A 14,760-nucleotide genomic window follows, 5' to 3' on the forward strand; every position below is an offset into this window, starting at 1 on the left:
ATGGAATATCCCAAATGGCTATTGCTGATTGTCACCAGTAGCCTACTCACATGAGGAATACATGGAAACATGGTTATTCTATAAAAAAAAGTTATATTTTAAAACAGTGACCATCCACGCAATTGTACAGAGTTTTGGCACAAAAAAAAGGTTCATTAGAAACCTTGGCATCTGCACTTTCAGATATGGTATAGCAATCAAAATGTCTGGCCTGCATGGACCTCTGTATGATGATATGGATGTGGCGCTATTTGGTAAGCGCCTTGCTTCTTTGTCAATGCAGGACATCAAGTCTCTTCGTTTTCTATTCGACAATTGATACTATTGTCGCCCATCATTGACTATTGTAAATGTAATCTTGTCTTTAGGCCACATCTATTACTATTATTCGTATTCGTATTAGTATGTGTGTGAAATTAGTTTCGATATAGTTAAGGTTTAGTCTGAACGGGCCAGCTGGGCGGGAGACTTGTCTTACAGTCGAAAATACACTATCATCTTATTTGAGTATTTACAGCATCTTATTTTAGTATTTACAGTCTATGCGCTTCTGGATCAATCAAGTCATTTCGTGAACCTGAGGTTAACATAATATTTTAACATAATAAATGCATTCGGTTATCAATGTATTATGGACTATTCATACAATTTAACTATAAAAAATGGTCAGAATAACCGTCATGGCCATTCTAGTAGTTATTGAATTAAGGCGCTCTCAGTTTTAAAGTGAACTTTGGCGTTTAAAATGTAAATAACTTAGCTCTCTTTCTATTCACACTGCCCTTGCCTTTCAATGAGGACTCAAATATTTTGCCAGTTCACTACACCCATTTTGTGGCCCGAGTCCTCTTTGCATTCACATCGCTATGTTTAGAAAGGAACCACGATCTTTTTCCTACATTCACGCAATACACTCTGGATTTTTACAAAGCGCAGGACAAACCACATAATCAGAACGTGGTATCGGACACCTAGATATGCCTACTTACATTTAGGAAGCTAATAGATTGCATTTCGTTAAAATATAAGATGATAATTGTAATCGAATGATACCAATAATATATACGTGTTAATAGTAACAAAATAATCAACAGCAGAATAACTGCAAATTAAATAGTGCTGTAATTGAAAATTGTACACCCAATGTAGGCTACTGCTCCTTTAAAAGCTATCATTTATTTTATACCCTATGTTGTGATTCTCACCAAATATGTTGTCTCCTCACACTATTCAAACCCCACTATCGAATAAACAGTTTATGAAGCTCTCGTATGTTTCACATATTGCAAACAAATAACCTGACTAAAAACTCCACACAAATTTTGGGATTTCTTTGCATCCTCACATTGGCAGCGGTGTAAAGTACTTTAATACTTTAAAGTACCGCTTAAGTAGTTGCTTTGGGTATCTGTACTTTAGCAATTCTATTTTAGAAAACTTTTGCTTTTATTCCACTACATTCCTAAAGAAAATTCTGTAATTTTTTAACATTTTCCCTGACACCCAAAAGTACTCGTTACACTTTGATTACTTAGCAAGACAGGAAAACGGTCACAATTTCATTTTAATGATGGAAATTTGAATGCAGAGATACAGAGGTCCTGCTGTCGTGCCATTCATCCGCTGCAATCAACTCATGTTTCAACATGATAATGCACGGCCCGATGTCGCTAAGATCTGTACATAATTCTGGAAGTTGAAAATGTCCCAGTTCTTCCATGGCCTGCATACTCACCAGACATGTCACCCATTGAGCATGTTTTGGATGATCTGGTCGAGGTGTACGACAGTTTTCCAGTTCCCGCCAATATCCAGCAACTTCGCAAGGCCATTGAAGAGGAGGGACAACAATCCTCAGGCCACAATCAACAGCCTGATCAACTCTTATGTGAAGGAGATGTGTCGCCTTGCATGAGTCAAATGCCCCCCCCCCCCCCCCTTGACACTGACTTGTTTTCTAATCTATGCCCGTACCTTTTTTCTTAAGGTATCTGTGACCAAGAGATGCATATCCTTATTCCCAACCATGTGAAATCCATAGATTATGGCCTAATGAATTTATTTCACTTAACTGATTTCCTTGTATGAACTGTAACTCTGTTAAATAAATGTATAATGTATAAATTGTTTGTTGCATGTTGCATTTATATTTTTGTGTAGTGTATATTTTAAACCAAATACTTTTAGACGTTTACTCAAGTAGTATTTTGCGTTGAGACTTTCACTTCTACCTGAGTTATTTTCTAACGTATCTTTACTTTTACTCAAGTATGACAATTTAGTACTTTTTTTTCCCACCACTGTCCATTGGTGCCTAGAAGAGAGAAGATAACGAGAAGAAAACGATGTGCAGATTCACCCGAAAGAAACGTGTGCTGTCTTGGATAGTGATCAAGTATGCACAGAAATTCCCAAATTTGTGTGGAGTTTTTAGTCAGGTTATTTGTTTGCAATATGTGATACATACGAGAGCTTCATAAACTGTTTATTCGATAGTGGGGTTTGAATAGTGTGAGAAGACAACATATTTGGTGGTGAGAATCACCACCTAGGGTACGAAATCATTTCTAGCTCTTAAAGGGGCAGTAGCCTACATTGGGTGTACATTTTCCAATTATAGCATTATTGAATCTGCATTTATTATCCTGTTATTTATTTTGTTACCAATAATATATACATGTTAATAGTATATTTTGATTACAATTATTATATCATCTTTTAACCACAAAATGGGTGAAGTGAACTGGCAAAAGTGTTGAGTCCTCATTCAAAGGCAAGGACAGTGTAATACAAAGACAGAGTTATTTTGCAATTATTTTTTTTAAACCACAGAGTTCACTTTAAAGAGGACTGAGATCGGTTCTGTTAAAGGGGACTATATGTGAAAACACACTTAGACTCGATTTGGTTCACTGTGGCACCGACATTACTGTAATTGAAAACAACTCAGTCGGTAATGCAACAAGAAGGCATACACACAGGGTCAGACACAGTTGGCATTTCAGCCCAATTGGGGAGTCAATGAAACAGCCACTTAAGTCCTTAGGATTTCCCTGGCAACAATGAATCGCTATTTACTGAGAACGGAGAGGGGGAGTTAGACCAGACAAACTAGTGTCCAAATTCACTTTAGTAAACTATATTATGTTTTATTAAAACATTTTTTAAAAGGAGTGGCAGTTAGCCTAGTGGTTAGAGCGTTGGGCCAGTAACTGAAAGGTTGATAGATCGAATCCTCGAGCTGACAAGTTAAAAATCTGTCATTCTACCCCTGAACAAGGCAGTTAGCCCACTGTTCCTAGGCAATCATTGTAAATAAGAATACTTTCCTAACTAAATAAAGGATAAATAAAATATGGTGAGATATGCTGAAGTGCTCAGGAGAGTCTGGATGGTTGCAGAGGTGGGACCCTTGGAAGTCTACTAGTGTTGACATCTGATAGATCCTACAGCATGACTTGTTAGTGCACTCTCTTCTGGGCTGTGTGCTTCCAGAGCTCCCTAAGGAGCTCACAGTCTCCTCAATTCTCCTGTTGCAGAGCTATGTTCAGATGTGTGTGTGCGCATAGGTGTGTTTTTGTATGCGTGTGAGTGTTGCCAACTGTGTACTGTGTGTGTGTGTGTGTGTGTGCGCGTATGTGTGTTTTGGCGTCGTTGTATGTGTGTGTGTTGTTGTTGTTGTTCTTGCCTTCCCCTCTAATGTAAATTGAAGTGGCGGGGCAGCCATTTTCCCGACCACAGACACTTAGCGCGAGCACTGCTACAGTCCTGCAAGACTCCCGCAGGAGAACTGTCTGGAGAAAACATGTCCTGTTCACACCGCCTGTGTTTTTGAATTCCTGTGTGTCCTATTGTACGTAGACTCGAATGTCTCTCTCCTCTCTCTCTCTCTCTCTCCCCCCGTCTCCAACTATCTTTTATTCTCTCCTTCTCTACAGGTGGATCGATGGCCCGAAAAGGAAAAGAAAGAACAGTTCATGTTCTGTGAAGAGCATGTCTGGTAGGTACAGTTACGGTAGATTTACAGCCGTTTGCACACAAGAACACTATGCTCACAATGTGGGTTTGATTGAAATCCAGCCTTAGACTCTTCAACTCTGGAAAGAAAAACTCAAACCTGCATTGTATTCCCAACCTGTCACCTGGGTTGTAACGGTGTGTGCTTGTGTGGAAGACCCAGAAGCCTCAGCTCATAAATCACTGCCACCTTCTTTACATTTTAGTCTGTGTTTATCACCAAAGAGAAGGGGCGGGAAAAGGGATCTCTTTCAACGGGAGGCTGTCACTCTGCTCTCGTTCTTCACGCGGCAGAATGCACTGACTGACAGCTTGGAAGTTGAGGGGCGGAGGGTGAAGAGAAAGGAAAACAACTTTGAGGAATTTGCAGGATGCTACACGTCGCCTCTGCCGAGATGCCATAAAACCTCTGTGTTTGTCATCTCCTGAACACGCCCGGGCAGACAGATCAATGAGGAAGCCTGTAGGCCCCCAAAACCTAGAATGCTCTCTGGCAGCTAGACCTGAATCATGTGACCCTCCACGGTCCATCTCAGCTGGGAAACTATGACAATATGTCTGAGCCGGGCTTTGAGGGGTGGTGGGGCATAGTGCAGGTCCTTATTATCTAAGTGTTATAAGTTATGTCATTGGCACATGGCGTGGCACGGAAGGAAGGAAGGAAGGAAGGAAGGAAGGAAGGAAGGAAGAAGGAAGGAAGGAAGGAAATGGGTTTCTTAAAAAAATATTTTTGGGGAAGAAGTTGTTTGTTACCAAAACTGAGTAGAGGTTTAACGGTTGCCTAAAATAAACAATATGTAATTTTGCTTGAAATTGATTTTCTATCTAGATTAAGTGTAGTATTTTTCTATGAAGAAAGCATTGCCCCTTCCATTTTGTATTCAGTGAAAATAGATTCAAATGTGACTTTTCTTTTCTAAACAGAAATGAATGGATACGGACAGACTGGGTCAGAGAGTACAGGTCAGTTACATACATCCTTTTGGGTCGGAGCATATCAATTTGGAATTTGAATAGATGGGAGAGTACATCAATTGAGATATTGGAGTAGGGGTGACTATAGCAGTGGGTGTGGGCTGCAGCGGCACTATTGAGTTTGGGCTCGGGTTTCTAACAAAACCACACAGACTGGCTTGGGACCAGCCTGAGACTGAGACTGGGCATCCCTACCCTGCCTTACCCTGTCTTTCCCTGCCTTCTCCCTGTCAAGTGTCCACTCCTTCGCCTCTGTTTTTCTGCCATAAGGGGAGGGCCAGACTGACACTAGTAAGACTGTACTCAGTGTGGGCCAGACATAAACACACACGCCAAAACACACACACGTTTACTCCCTTTTTACTCTCTCTCTCTAGGGATAGTACACACACGTGTGCATACAGTGGTACACCCTCACATTCGTGCACACACACACACACACACACACACACACACACACACACACACACAGCAATGCAGAGAGAGGAGCCTACACAGACATTACATCTTGGCTCCCTAAGCTGCGTCCAAGGATCTGCTATTGGCAGTGTGTGTGTTTGTGTAATGTGCCTCGTACCATTTCCTCTCTCCTCCCCTCATATCACAGCTATATATTTTATTAAACGGCGGGCTGGAGGCCGTTTCCTGTTTCTACACACTCCCCCACTAAATCCCAATGTTCTGTATGGAAATAGTACAGATTTACCTTTTTCCTGAGGTGGCTTGAGAAGGGGAAGACTAGAAGAGCACTGGCCTGAAGGAGGGAGGATAAAGAGAGAAAGGGAGGAGGTAGAGAGAGGCTGTCTGGTGGGTGTTTTTGTCTTCTACCTGAGGGCGAGGCAAACTTGATTGCCTTCGAGTGTCTCTCACACTGAAGGGTGGTTGTTGGAGTCTCTCTCTGCCAATGTACCATTTCTCAAATGAGGAGATGTATTTAAGGACCTACACCTTCATTACATGCCAGGAAAAGAAAGACAGTACCGAATAGGTTAAACTCCTCACTCTCAGGCGAACACAGAGACACACACATGCATGCGCGAGTGCACACAAACACACATTGTCACACTGTCGTTTCCTCTAGTGGTTTGTATCCTGACTCTCATGTGATGGGGTCCTCAGGCCAAGATCTTAGGATAAGATCATGGGTTTTTGTTTGACTGTGTTCTATTGTATGTCTGCTTATGCCAGGGTTGGGCTCAATTCCATTTCAATGCCGATCAATTCAGAAAGTAAACCCAATTCCCAATTTTCCTCCGTGAAAATGATTGAAGGTAATTGGAATTTCCGTGTACTTCCTGAATTGTCTGATATTGAAATGGATTTGACCCCAACCCTGTTTCATACTTTATATGTATTTGGAGATACAAGTAACTGCCAAAATAAAAGAAACACCAACATAGTGTTACTCAACCCTCTGTTACTCAATACAAACGCAAGCATACAAGGCCTTCCCTCGTCCCCCCCTTTGGCAAATCAGATTACGACTCTATACTCCTGCTTCCTCTTTATAGACAGAAGCTCAAACAGGAAGTACCCATGATGCGCTCCGTAGAGAAAATGGTCAGACGAAACCGAGGCTGTGCTTTTGCAGGAATGCTTTGCTAAGCGCTGACTGGAATATTTTCCTGGACGATTAGCGTCGACGAGTTAACCACATCAGGAAATGCATCGCAGACAATCGTCCCCACAGTGAAGGTTCGCTGCTTCCTCAATCAAAAGGTCTGGATTAACTCTGAGGTGCGCGGTAAGCTAAAGGACAGAATTTACCGCTCACAGAGCAAACGCATCCAATCCCAGGGCTACGGCTGAGGACACGAACATGTACAAAAAGTCAGACTACGACCTCCGCAGAGCCGTCAAACAGGACAAAAGACAATATTGGAACAAGGTGGAAACCTATTATGCCGGCGCCTAAGCTTGACGCATGTGGCAGGAGCTACAGTACATTACAGACATTACAACGATGCCTCTCTACCAGATGAACTCAATGCCTTGTATGCGTGCATTGACAAAAAAACAACACAGAGCCCTGAATGAGGGCCCCCGCTAATCCGGAGGACCGGGTGATCTCTCTCTCCGAGGCTGACGTACGTTTTTTTTAATGGGTAAAGACTCGTAAGGCTGATCGGCTAGACACTATTCCAGGGAGTGTCCTCAGAGTATGCCAGACCAACTGGCAGGTATCTTCACATACATTTTTAACCTCTCCTTCGCCCAGTCTGTAATCCCCACATGTTTCAAACTGACTACCATCATTCCTGTTCCCAAAAACTCTTAAGTCATCCTGCCACAATGACCACCACTCTGTAGCACACATCTGTGATAATGAAGTGCTTTGAAAGGCTGGTTATGGCACACATCAACTCCATCATCCCGGACACCCTGAACCCACTCCAATTTGCATACCGCCCCAACAGATCTCAATTGCACTCCACGCTCCCAACGAGAAAAGAGGAATACCTACGTGAGGATTCTGTTCATTGACTACAGTTCAGCATTCAACACCAAAGTGCCCTCCATGCTCGGGACCCTGGGACTGAACACTCCCCTCTGCGACTGGATCATGGACTTCCTGACGGGCCGACCCCAGGTGGTAAAAGTAGGCAACAACAGCTCCGCCACGTTAACCCTCAATACGGGGGCCCCCCAGGGGTGTGTGCTTAGCCCCCTCCTGTACTCCCTGTTTGACACATGGCATGGCACCCTCAACATTTTTTGTCTGAATAACCCATGAAGGAAATGGGTTTCTTAAAAACAATTATGCGAGAAGTGGTTCATTACCAAAACTGAGTCAAGGTTTAGCTGTTGCCTAAAATAAACAGCATGTCATTTTGCCTTAAATGTATTTTGAAAGACTTTATTTAATCTAAATGTATCTAGATTAAGTGTAGTAATTTTCTATGAAGAAAGCATTGCCCCTTCCATTTTGTATTTGGTGAAAATAGATTTAAATGTGACTTGTCAGAAATTAATGGATACGGACAGACTGGTTCAGAAAGTACAGTTCAGTTACATACATCCTTTTGGGTCAGAGCATATTGAATTGGAATTTGTAGTGGGCGTGGGCTGCTGCAGCACTATTGAGTTTGGGCTCAGGTTCCTAAGAAAAACCACACAGACTGGCTTGGGATCAGCCTGAGACTGAGATTGGGCATCTCTACCATGCCTCACCCTGCCTTCTCCCTGTCCAGTGCATTTCAGTGTACTTACTGAAGTGTCTGGAATTGACCTCAACCCTGGTTTGTACTTTATATATATATATATATACACACACACATCTATCTATCTATCTATCTACACACACACACACACACACACACACACACACAATTTTCACTGTAATTTTCATCATAGGTACACTTCAACTATGACAGACAAAATGAAAAAAAAAAATCCAGAAAATCACATTGTAGGATTTAAAAAAAAAATGTATTTGCCAATTATGGTGGAAAATAAGTATTTGGTCAATAACAAAGGTTTATCTCAATACTTTGTTATATACCCTTTGTTGGCAATGACAGAGGTCAAATGTTTTTTGTAAGTCTTCACAAGGTTTTCACACACTGTTGCTGGTATTTTGGCCCATTCCTCCATGCAGATCTCCTCTAGAGCAGTGATGTTTTGGGGCTGTTGCTGGGCAACACAGACTTTCAACTCCCTCCAAAGATTTTCTATGGGGTTGAGATCTGGAGACTGGCTGGGCCACTCCAGGACCTTGAAATGCTTCTTACAAAGCCACTCTTTCGTTGCCCGGGCAGTGTGTTTGGGATCATTGTCATGCTGAAAGACCCAGCCACGTTTCATCTTCAATGCCCTTGCTGATGGAAGGAGGTTTTCACTCAAAATCTCACAATACATGGCCCCATTCATTATTTTCTTTACACGGATCAGTCGTCCTGGCCCCTTTGCAGAAAAACAGCCCCAAAGCATGATGTTTCCACCCCCATGCTTCACAGTAGGTATGGTGTTCTTTGGATGTAACTCAGCATTCTTTGTCCTCCAAACACGACGAGTTGAGTTTTTACCAAAAAGTTCTATTTTGGTTTCATCTGACCATATGACATTCTCCCAATCTTCTTCTGGATCATCCAAATGCTCTCTAGCACACTTCAGACGGGCCTGGACATGTACTGGCTTAAGCAGGGGGACACGTCTGGCACTGCAGGATTTGAGTCCCTGGCGGCGTAGTGTGTTACTGATGGTCGGCTTTGTTACTTTGGTCCCAGCTCTCTGCAGGTCATTCACTAGGTCCCCCCGTGTGGTTCTGGGATTTTTGCTCACCGTTCTTGTGATCATTTTGACCCCACGGGGTGAGATCTTCCGTGGAGCCCCAGATCGAGGGAGATTATCAGTGGTCTTGTATGTCTTCCATTTCCTAATAATTGCTCCCACAGTTGATTTCTTCAAACCAAGCTGCTTACCTATTGCAGATTCAGTCTTCCCAGCCTGGTGCAGGTCTACAATTTCGTTTCTGGTGTCCTTTGACAGCTCTTTGGTCTTGGCCATAGTGGAGTTTGGAGTGTGACTGTTTGAGGTTGTGGACAGGTGTCTTTTAAACTGATAACAAGTTCAAACAGGTGCCATTAATACAGGTAACGAGTGGAGGACAGAGGAGCCTCTTAAAGAAGAAGTTACAGGTCTGTGAGAGCCAGAAATCTTGCTTGTTTGTAGGTGACCAAATACTTATTTTCCACCATAATTTGCAAATAAATTCATCAAGAGCATCTTGACTGGCTGCATCACAGCTTGGTTGGTATGGCAACTGCTCGGCATCCGACCACAAGACGCTACAGAGAGTATTGCGGGCGGCCCAGTGCATCACTGGGGCCGAGCTCCCTGCCGTCCAAGACCTCTATACCAGGCAGTGTCAGAGGAAGGCCCAACAATATTTCAAAGACTCCAGCCACCCAAGCCACAGACGGTTCTCTCTGCTACCGCACAGCAATTATGGAACCAACAGAACCCTGAACAGCTTCTACCGCCAAACCATAAGACTTCTAAACAAGACTTGTTTAACTTGGGTCAAACGTTTTGGGTAGCCTTCCACAAGCTTCCCACAATAAGTTGGGTGAATTTCGGCCCATTCCTCCTGACAGAGCTGATGTAACGGAGTCAGGTTTGTAGGCCTCCTTGCTCGCACACACGTTTTCAGTTCTGCCCACAAAGAACAGCTTCAATGCACCTTGGCGTATATTCTAGAAGTGTCTGGAACTCGATGCGACACCATTCTTATTTTTTTGTTTGTTGGTATTTTGGGTATCGATTAGGATCCCCATTAGCCTCTGTAAAAGCATCAGCTACTCTTCCTGGGGTCCACATGAAACATGACATAATACTGTACATAGTACAGAACGTTTTTAAGTCAAGGACTGAACTACATCAATTTAAAACTTCACACAGAGTATATACTCACAATATCTAGGTCTAATTCATAATACAGTGCCAATTACAATACAATATATTTAAAATGGCTGTCTCTTCACAGTCCCCTTTGTGCAGTAAGTGTAAGTAAGGTGTTCTTTTATTGTTTTTTTTTATTGCTAGCTTGAGTTACCTGCGGGGGCACAGAGTTCCATGTAGCCATGGCTCTATCTAATACTGTGCGTTTCCCAGCCTCTGTTCTGGACATGGGGACTGTGAAGAGACCTCTAGTTGCATGTCTTGTACTGATGAGTGTCCTAACTGTGCGCCAACTGCTTGGACAGACAGTTTGGTACCTGCAACAGATCGATACTTCGCACAAAGACCAATAGTGATGTAGTCAATCTCTCCTCAACTTTGATGTCGGGGGAAAACGCGGTGTTCAATTGGGTTGAGATCTGGTGACTGACACATACACACACGCGCCCTTTAACACCCCCCTATGCCCTTTTAAGACCCTTCTTTCAAAGTCACTGAGATCTCTTCTTCTAGCCATGGTAGCCAAAATAATGGGCAACAGGCATTTTTCATACATGACCTTAAACATGATGGGTTGTTGATTGCTTAATTAACTCAGGAACCACACCTGTGTGGAAGCACTTTGTAGCCCTCATTTACTCAAGGGTTTCCGTTATTTTGGCAATTACCTGTATCTATTACACCTATCTTGAAACCTCTGAGGTCCCAATACTGACTATCTTTAAAGCATCAGTACTGCTTCAGGTCTTGTCCTCATACTCACTCCTTCTCATCCCACTCTCCTTCTCCACCTCTCTCTGTGTGCTGCAGGGTACATCCCCAGCTACCTGGAGAAGGATGAACCGTGCGTGGTGTGTGGAGACAAGGCCACTGGCTACCACTACCGCTGCATCACCTGTGAGGGCTGCAAGGTGAGACACACAGGGCCACATGCACACGCTACAGAGCACAACGTTTGAATGGAGACTGCACTGTTTAGGTTAGGACAAGGCCAGGAAAAACAAAGATCAGATGGGGGAAGGGTTCATCTCAACATCAACCATGAATAACTAAGGATATTCACATGCATTCAATTCGGGGCAGGTGTTTTTTTGCCTGAATTTAATGCACACACACACACACACACACACAACACACACACACACACACACACACACACACACACACACACACACACACAGCATGACAGCTTCCTCAATATTTACAGTATGTCATATCTATGTCAGTTCTGTCATCCTCACTCTAGTCCAAGGGACTCTGACTGACTCTCTCTCTGTCTCTCTTCTCCCCCACTTCAACTCTGCATCATGGTCTGTCTGCCACCCCTGTCAAATCCTCTCGCACACACACACACACACACACACACACACACACACACGCACACACACCCTTTGGCTCCTTCTTTCGTCCTTCTTGCCTTTCTGTTCCTCCATTGTTTTTCTTCACCCTCTCGCTCTCTCTCCCAGGGTTTCTTTCGGCGGACAATTCAGAAGAACCTCCACCCCGCCTACTCCTGTAAGTACGATGGCTGCTGCATCATCGACAAGATCACCCGCAACCAGTGCCAGCTGTGCCGCTTCAAGAAGTGCATCGCAGTGGGCATGGCCATGGACCGTGAGTGTCTCTCTCACACTCATATGCATGCACGCACACACACCGTGCCGTGCACAATGTCATTTATCCTACACATTTACAAACATTTTACAAGTCATACGGATGCCCTCAGTCGTGACTCCTTGATGTAACTGAAATACATTTTCTCTCTCCCTTTTTTGTTCCTCCTTTCTCTCGCTCAGTCGTCCTGGATGACTCTAAGCGGGTGGCCAAGCGGCGTCTGATCGAGGAGAACCGGGAGAAGAGGAAGAAGGAGGAGATGGTGAAGACTCTGCAGAACCGTCCGGAGCCCACCGGCTCAGAGTGGGAGCTGATCCGCATGCTGACCGAGGCCCACCGCCACACCAATGCACAGGGCTCCCACTGGAAACAGAAACGCAAGTTCCTGGTGAGAGGATGAAGGACAGGATGGCTGAGATGTTTTAATGACAAAGACAAGCAGAGACATAACAGGCGTTGAAGCAAGCAGACATGACCAGGCCCCCCCGGGACAAAACTCTAGTACAAATCTAAAGTAGATTTTCTGAAAGCCTTACTTCCTTGTTAATCTCTGTTTATACCTGGTTTTGCATCATAATCTGCCTTGCAATAATTGCTTACAGTAATCAAATTCAACATGTCACAACAGCTTGATTGTAGAGTTTCAATAAACCGGTAGAACAGATATGGCTAAGCTTCCAGGTGACGAACTTACAACAGTGTTGTAGACATGAGACCACAGCTACATGTAGCTTGTCAGCGTCTGGAGTGTACAACAGGGCCTTCTCTCTCGACCTTGGGAGGAAACTCCTCCATGACTTAGACTCGATGGATTTTTACAAAAGATTGAATACGTTTCCCCATATGTCCCCATATTCTATGATAAGTATTTTGTTTTTCAAAGGCCCGTTGGACATCACTGCTCATTGTCCATTTGAGCTTACAAACGAAACACACAGAGAAATATTTGTAGCCTGTATGTTGAGAATACCAAATCACTGTGGACTATTGCTACGGTGCCTTCCGAAAGTATTCATACCTCTTATTCCACATTTAGTTGTGTTACAGCCCAAATTCTAATTGGATTAAATTTTCCCCCTCACCCATCTACACACAATACCCCATAATGACAAAAGAGAAAACATTTAGAAATATTTGCTAATTCATTGAACATAAAATGTAGAAATATCTCATTTATATAAGTATTCACACCACTGAGTCAATACTTTGTAGAAGCACCTTTGGTAGCGATTACAGTTGTGAATCTTTCGGGGCGGTAGGTAGCCTAGTGGTCAAAACTGTAACTCAGCCCCTGAGGAACATTCATTGTCTTCTTGGTAAGCAACTCTAGTGTAGATTTGGTCTGTGTTTTAGGTTATTTTTCTGCCGAAAGGTCAATTAATCTTCAAGTGTCTGGTGAAAAGCAGACTGAACCTGGTTTTCTTCTAGGATTTTGCCTGTGCTTAGCTCCATTCCATTTGTTTTTTATCCTGAAAAACTCCCCAGCCCTTAACGATTACAAGCATATCCATAACATGATGCAGCCACCACTATGCTTGAAAATATGGAGAGTGGTACTCAGTAATGTGCTGTATTGGATTTGCCCCAAACATTCAGGACATTTGCATTCAGGACAAAAAGTGAATTGCTTTGCCATATTTTTTTGCAGTATTACTGTAGTGCCTTGTTGCAAACAGGATGCATGTTTGGAAATATTTTTATTCTATACGGGTGTCCTTTTCACTCTGTCAATTAGGTTAGTATTGTGGATTAACTTGAAAGTTGTTCATTCATCCTCAGTTTTCTCCTATCACAGCCATTAAACTCTTAACTGTTTTACAGTCACCATTGGCCTCATGGTGAAATCCCTGAGCGATTTCCTTCCTCACCGGCAACTAAGTTAAGAAGGACGTCTTTATATTTGTAGTGACTTTTTTGTTGTTGTCTATTGATACATCATCCCAAGTGTAATTAATAACGTCACCATGCTCAAAAGGATATTCAATGTAACTTGTTAAGCAAAGTTTACTTCTGAACTTATTTAGACTTGCCGTAATAAAAGGGGTTGAATACTTATTTTCATTTTTTATTAATTAGTAAAAAATTCTAAAACATAATTCCACATTCAAATTATGGGGTAATTATGTGTAGGCCAGTGGGAAAAAATCTAAATGTAATCCGTTTTAAATTCAGGCTGTAACACAACAAAATGTGGAAAAGAATAGGGGTATGAATACTTTCTGAATGGTTTAAATTTGTCTATTGCAAATCACTTTGACCTCGCCTGTGTGTATAAGCCTTTATTACATTCAATGCCAGCGAGGGCACCAAACTCTGACCTATGACTTTTCCAGACCCTTCAAGGACGACCAACGTTCGTCTCGCCCCCACTAAGGGCTGATAATGTTGCCAGCTTCTGATTGACTGGCTGGCTGGTTCCCTAAGTGTTTGTTTGGTTCTCAGTTTTGCTGGCTGGCTGTCAATTTTAGGCTCATTTGTGATAAATTGGGCTTCTGCACTTAATAATTACACTAAATAGTCCCATTAGCGTGGACGGCATTGAGTGCCGTCCATCATCTCGACTGGCAATCAGCATTTACTTACAACTCCCCACAGTAAAATCTTTGCTACAGCCCCTGTCACGCACACGAGTACAAGCCTAAATTGTCTATAAGGTCTCTAGTCTAGGCTATACACTAAGGTTTCTATATGTTTTAAAGGTTACATTGGTTAAGGTATTTATATAAGTTTTAAAAGGAACTCATGGGTTTCTTC

The 14,760-nt window shown here is 42.9% G+C and overlaps 1 protein-coding gene across 4 annotated transcripts in view; it reads left to right on the top strand.

Annotated features, from left to right (window-relative positions):
* Positions 1-14,760, top strand: part of LOC115143886 (thyroid hormone receptor alpha-like) — a 218,711-nt gene that overhangs the window by 182,070 nt on the left and 21,881 nt on the right. For 2 of the 4 annotated variants that reach the window (XM_029684327.2, XM_029684328.2), the window contains 5 exons: positions 3,939-4,000; positions 4,942-4,980; positions 11,203-11,303; positions 11,859-12,006; positions 12,189-12,394. In XM_029684327.2, coding sequence (XP_029540187.1) covers positions 3,939-4,000; positions 4,942-4,980; positions 11,203-11,303; positions 11,859-12,006; positions 12,189-12,394 — 556 coding nt within the window. The remainder of the gene's footprint in view (positions 1-3,938; positions 4,001-4,941; positions 4,981-11,202; positions 11,304-11,858; positions 12,007-12,188; positions 12,395-14,760) is intronic. The other 2 variants (XM_029684329.2, XM_029684330.2) reach the window with 1 other exon arrangement.

This window comes from Oncorhynchus nerka, linkage group LG16 (assembly GCF_034236695.1).
Source record: "Oncorhynchus nerka isolate Pitt River linkage group LG16, Oner_Uvic_2.0, whole genome shotgun sequence".
Taxonomy (NCBI): domain Eukaryota; kingdom Metazoa; phylum Chordata; class Actinopteri; order Salmoniformes; family Salmonidae; genus Oncorhynchus; species Oncorhynchus nerka.